At 53.9% G+C, this 5,464-nt stretch overlaps 1 protein-coding gene across 1 annotated transcript; it reads right to left on the reverse strand.

Annotated features, from left to right (window-relative positions):
* On the reverse strand, positions 1-1,167 carry LOC127297559 (pollen allergen Lol p 1-like). The gene has a single exon (XM_051327881.2). The coding sequence runs from the start codon at positions 1,108-1,110 to the stop codon at positions 319-321; it is 792 nt and encodes a 263-aa protein (XP_051183841.1). The 5' UTR covers positions 1,111-1,167; the 3' UTR covers positions 1-318.
* Between the last annotated feature and the right edge of the window lie 4,297 nt (positions 1,168-5,464).

Below are 5,464 nucleotides of genomic sequence, written 5' to 3' on the forward strand. Positions count from 1 at the left end.
TGTGTAAATAGAAGTGTTCATAATAACATCTTCATAATCATGAACAGTCTTAGATACATAAATAAGGGTAGAGAGCGGTGCGGGAGGGCCGTCCAAATTTGATTGGTTGCCTCCTACTTATACCTCTGACCTCTCACAACTCATAAGGTATCGACCTCAAAACTATTATTCAGGTATCTCTCCTCTCTATACGGCATGAAGGAATATACTCATGCAGGAGCTTGTATGTCTCACCACCTCGTATATATGTTCGGCTAGATTATTTGAGATCCCGAGTCAAAATTAAGCTGATCAGAAGAACATCACTTCACTTCTTGCTCACTTGGCTGAGTAGGAGGTGTCGGCCTTCCAGCCCTCAGGAATGACGTCCTCGACTTCGGATTTGGTGCCACCCTCGGTGGTGTAGCGGACGGTGAATGGTCCCGTCAGCTTATCGGGGGTGTCGATCCTCCAGACAGCTCCCCACGATTCCTTGAGCTCGATCCACTTATCCTTGCCCTTCTCCTTGATGTCCACCGCCACCACGTCGCCGTCGCCGTCGACATACTTCACTAGAATAGCCAGGTAGTTTGGGTTGGAACCCTTCTCAACGTGGAAAGTTGGCTTGGTGCCGTCCGGGTACTTGCACTTGACCCGCCTGAACTGGAGCTCCAGCTCGCCGGCGCTGCGGAGCTTCTGCTCCTCGCCCTTCTTCGCCATGGACCCGAACGCGTGGCCCGATAGGTCGAAGTGGTATGGTGCGATTGGCTCCTCGTTGTCGTCGGTGATTGTGACGGTGACAGCCTCGCCGGAGCAGGACTCGGGCTTGGTGCACTTGATCTCAAAGCAGGAGCCGCAGCCGCGGCCGTCCTTGAAGATGGGGGTGTTGCCGCAGCCGGTCATGCCGTTGAACGGTGCCTTGTCGACGTCCTTGTACCCGCACGCGCCTCCGTTGTCCTTGGGACCGGCGCCGGTCGGCTTGCCATACCAGGTGCTCTTCGCGTCCAGCCACTTGTCGCCGTACTCGGCCGTGATGTTGGGGCCCGGTGGTACCTTCGCGATGCCGTGCGCGCTGCCCAGGAACACGGCGAACAGCGCCACCACCAGGAGCACCGACGAGGAAGACGCCATCTTGAATTGATAACTGGTTGCTGCTTGTTGCTGCTGTGCGGTGATACGTACGAGGGATGGTATTTAAGGGCGGGAGCGGGCGACCTAATAGGGGAAGGTCCGGCGATGTTGGTGACGTACGCGCGGCTGGCCGTGACCAGGATAGCTTGTCCGTCCATGCATACACGGCTAGCCATCATCGTCGGAGGTTCATGTTCCTGGTCTGGCGATGTCAAGTGAACCGAGTTTAGGATGGCTGGATGGCCGGATCCTCTTTTGTTTGCGAATTGGCCATTTTTTTTGCGAATTGGATGGCTGGATCCTACCTATAAAGACATGCATACGTAGGATGCACGTAGTGTTGAACGAATATGTATATGTGTAGGTTTGGGTTTTGTATGTTGCACCTGTAGGGTCTCTCTCCCTTTATATTCACGTGGAGACTAGACCCGGTCACACCCCTGTACCTATATGTGCCTCGTGCACGATCAATCAAATCATCCTTGCACCAAATCACTTCTACATGGTATCAGATACCGCACCGATCCCTAACCCTAGCTTCCGCCTCTCCTAGCCGCCGCTGCCGCCGTCTCTCGGCCGCCGCCGCCGCCACCTCTCCTAGCCGCCGCCGCCGCCACCTCTTGGCCGCCGCCGCCACCACCTCCCTACCGCCGCCGCCTCCCTGCCGCCGCCGCCGCTTTCAGGCCGCCGTCGCCGCAGGTCTCTCTGGCCGCCGCCTCCTCCAAGCCGCCGCGCGTCCTACCCCACGCGCCGCCGCCTCCCGACGCCATGTCGTCGGCCTCCTCCTACTCCAACCACAGCAGGGCGGTCGTCGCGGCAACCGGCGTGGCGGCCGCAAGCAGCCGCAGGCCGCAGCAGCCGCAGCCGCCGGTCCCTGGGGGCGGCCAGGCTCCCCGCGCGATGCAGCCCTCCCCTCCCTGGACGTACGGCACCAATCCTTGGACGGGCGTGGTCCACGCATACTCCATGCCGGTGCCTCGGGCACCCGCTCCGAGCCTCTTCGGACCGGCTCCGTCGACTCACCAGGCGTACTTCGCCGGGCCCGCTGCGTCGCCCCACGGTGCCTCCTACCCGGCATTCGGCGCTACGCCTCCCGCCGCTTCGTACCCGAGCTACTACGCGCCTCCGCCTGTCGCCGTGCCACCCGCCGCGTACCCTCCACAGGTGCCGCCGCCATGGGACCCTGCTCTCCTCGCCGCGCTGCACTCGGCGCCCTCTCCCGCCAACTACGGCGGTGGCGGTGATTACTTCATGGACACGGGCGCTACCGCTCACATGACAAATCATCCCGGTAACCTCACTTCTTCCACTCCCGTCCATACCTCCACCCGCATCACCGTCGGCGACGGTTCCTCTTTTCCCATTACACATGTCGGTAGTATGTCTTTTCCATCCACGTCCACTCCCATTAAGATGTCTAATGTCCTTGTCTGTCCTAACTTAGTTAAAAGTCTAGTTTCTGTTCGCCAACTTACTCGTGAAAATCCTATCTCTGTTAAATTTGACGCCGTTGGTTTTTCGGTGAAGGACGCCCGCACTCGGACGGTTCTGCACCGATGTGATAGCCCTGCCGACGAGCTCTACCCGGTGCACCCCTCTTCCACAGCCGCCACTCGCCCAGCCGCCCTCACCACCAGCGTCGACCTTTGGCATGCTCGTCTTGGTCATCCCAACGCCACCGTCTTGCGTCAAATTATTCAGACTTTTTCATTCTCATGTAATAAGGCCGAACATCATACTTGTAATGCATGTCGTCTTGGCAAACACGTACGGCTTCCCTTTAGCGAGTCTACCACTACTAGCTAAATGCCCGTGCGTTGCTACGGAAAATCTACATTAAATAATTTTCATGTTATGTTTAACTTTTAAGTTACGAACCAATCATTTATGAAGTTTGAGAATTCTAGAAGCAAACACTACAGAGTTCATAGAACATCAAAGTACTACGCGGAACTGAATCTTTGAATTGGACATAGTATGTATGTTTAAATATATTCACTTGATATGGAAGATTATAATAAATTGTTTTGAGTTTGTACAAGTTAGTTTTTTATTTAAAAATATAGCTGGTGTGTTGCTGATGAATGGAAAGATGTCATTTTAGTTGAAAGGAAGATAACTATATCCATGTGTAGAGCTCTCTAAACAATTTGATGCTCCAGTTCTCGCTAACATTTTGATGAAAGATGAAAACCTCAACTACGTCCCACACACATATGTTAAGTAATTTTTTATAAATACCAAATATTTCAATGGCCATCTCTTTCAAACGCATATGCTTGATATCCCTCCCTGCCAAAATGTACTGCATTGAAGGATTTTTTGAAAGTCAAACAATGTAAAGTTGGACAGAGTTAATTGAGAAAAATTATATATCTACAAAATCAAATTTATGCCATATATATGAAAATGTATATCATGATTAATTTAATAATATTTATTTGGTAATCTAGATGTTGATGTTTTTATCTACAAATTTTGTTAAACTTCACATCGTTTAACTCATTGAAAAACTTATATGCACTACGGTTTAGCAAGAAGGGAGTACAATGTAATTTGGATTAAAAAAACTCATAAAATCTATGAATGCACAATCGTCCATCCCAAAATAGCATTATTAATTATGAATAGCACCTAGCAATTAGCAAGATTTTAGAAAAAAATCAGAGCAGCAGCTAACTACCTCTCTCAAATTCTCTCTCCCTGTCTCACCAAAGAGGTAGCAGTCTACAAAGCGGCAGTAGCAGTCTAATGAATAGCAGCAACGAGCAGCAGGCAATAAATCAGATCAAACAATTATCTTTCTTTCCCATCGAGCTGGTCGCTCCCTTCCCCTGCACGCCCACACCACTACGCGATGTGGCCATGCCTGGAGGCTGGAGCTCCGGTTCTGCTGCTCCTTGCTCTCTCCTCCGTAGCCTCCTCCCATGCCTTCCACTCTCGCCGTAACGTCTCTCTCCCGAAGCAGCACGGGTGACCTTCGTCCCCCTCTCCCTGGCGTCCATCCCCTCTGCATCCCCCTCTTCCACGATCCATCTCCACCAGCAGGCATCCCGTCGGACCGCTCCTCCCCATTGACTGTCCATCCATATCGAGCGGCGTGGGAGGAGCCCCTCCTCTGTCTCTCCCCCAAAGCAGCAGAAGGGCAGCAAGATTAGACGGGCGCTTCTAGCGATGGAGGCTAGGCGCAGGGGCGGCTGCCGACAAGTGAGCTCGACCCGAACGGGATAGGATTCGCGCCGGCTTTAGCCTCAACGTGGCCGCCAGGGATATTGTTGGGGAGGGGCCGGCGTGGAGCTCGTGGATCCCGCGTCGGGGGGAGCGGAGCACCGCTCGCTGGAGGGAGCAGGCGTCGGCAAGATTGGGGATGGATGGGGACGGGTGTGTGCGGCGGTGTCCAGACGGGACGGTTCGGGATGATTTTTTTATCCAGTTTTTCCCGTACGAAGGGCCGATGGAACGGGTTTTTTTTGACGTACGAACGATTTTTTGACGTACGGACACCACCGGTCGCCATTTAATAGTAAAGATTTCTACTTTTCCGTTTCAGCTTTTACATAGTGACGTTTGGACATCCCCGGTTGCTAGCAACACGGGTTACTTATATTATTTAGTCCTTTTGGATGATTTCTCTCATTACGTATGGACATTCCCCCTTCGTCGTAAGTCTGACGTCTTCGCCACTCTCACTACCTTCTACTCCTATGTCGCCACTCAGTTTAGTCGTCCTATTCTCACACTTCAGACTGACAACGGAAAGGAATTCGACAACGCTGCTGTCCGCCATCTCCTCGCGTCGCACGGCACTGTCTTCCGTCTCACTTGTCCTTATACGTCTCAACAGAATGGCCGCGCCGAACGCGTCATCCGCACTCTCAATGACTGCGTCCGCACACTGCTGTTCCACTCTCACGTCCCGCCCCGCTTCTGGCCGGATACTCTCTCCACCGCTACCCTCCTTCTCAACATCCGACCCTGTCGCCCTCGCTGGAACTATGCTCCTCATCAGCTCCTATTCGGTGTCCCACCGTCCTACGATGGTCTTCGGACCTTCGGGTGTCTCTGTTATCCTAGCACCGCGTCCACTTCTCCTCATAAACTCGCCCCACGTTCCGTTCCCTGTGTCTTCCTTGGCTATCCCCCCAACACCAAAGGTTACCGGTGCTATGATCCCGTGTCCCGTCGGGTTTACACCACGCGACACGTTTACTTTGATGAGCTTGTGTTTCCGTTTCAGCAGGTTCCACCTCACGGCAGCGTCGGGACACTGGCTGCGCCCGCGCCCCCTGCAGCGCCGGCTGCGCCCGCGTCTCCTGCGACGCCGGCTGCGCCGCGCCCTGCAGCGCCGGCTGCG

Source organism: Lolium perenne, chromosome 4 (genome assembly GCF_019359855.2).
Source record: "Lolium perenne isolate Kyuss_39 chromosome 4, Kyuss_2.0, whole genome shotgun sequence".
Classification (NCBI taxonomy): domain Eukaryota; kingdom Viridiplantae; phylum Streptophyta; class Magnoliopsida; order Poales; family Poaceae; genus Lolium; species Lolium perenne.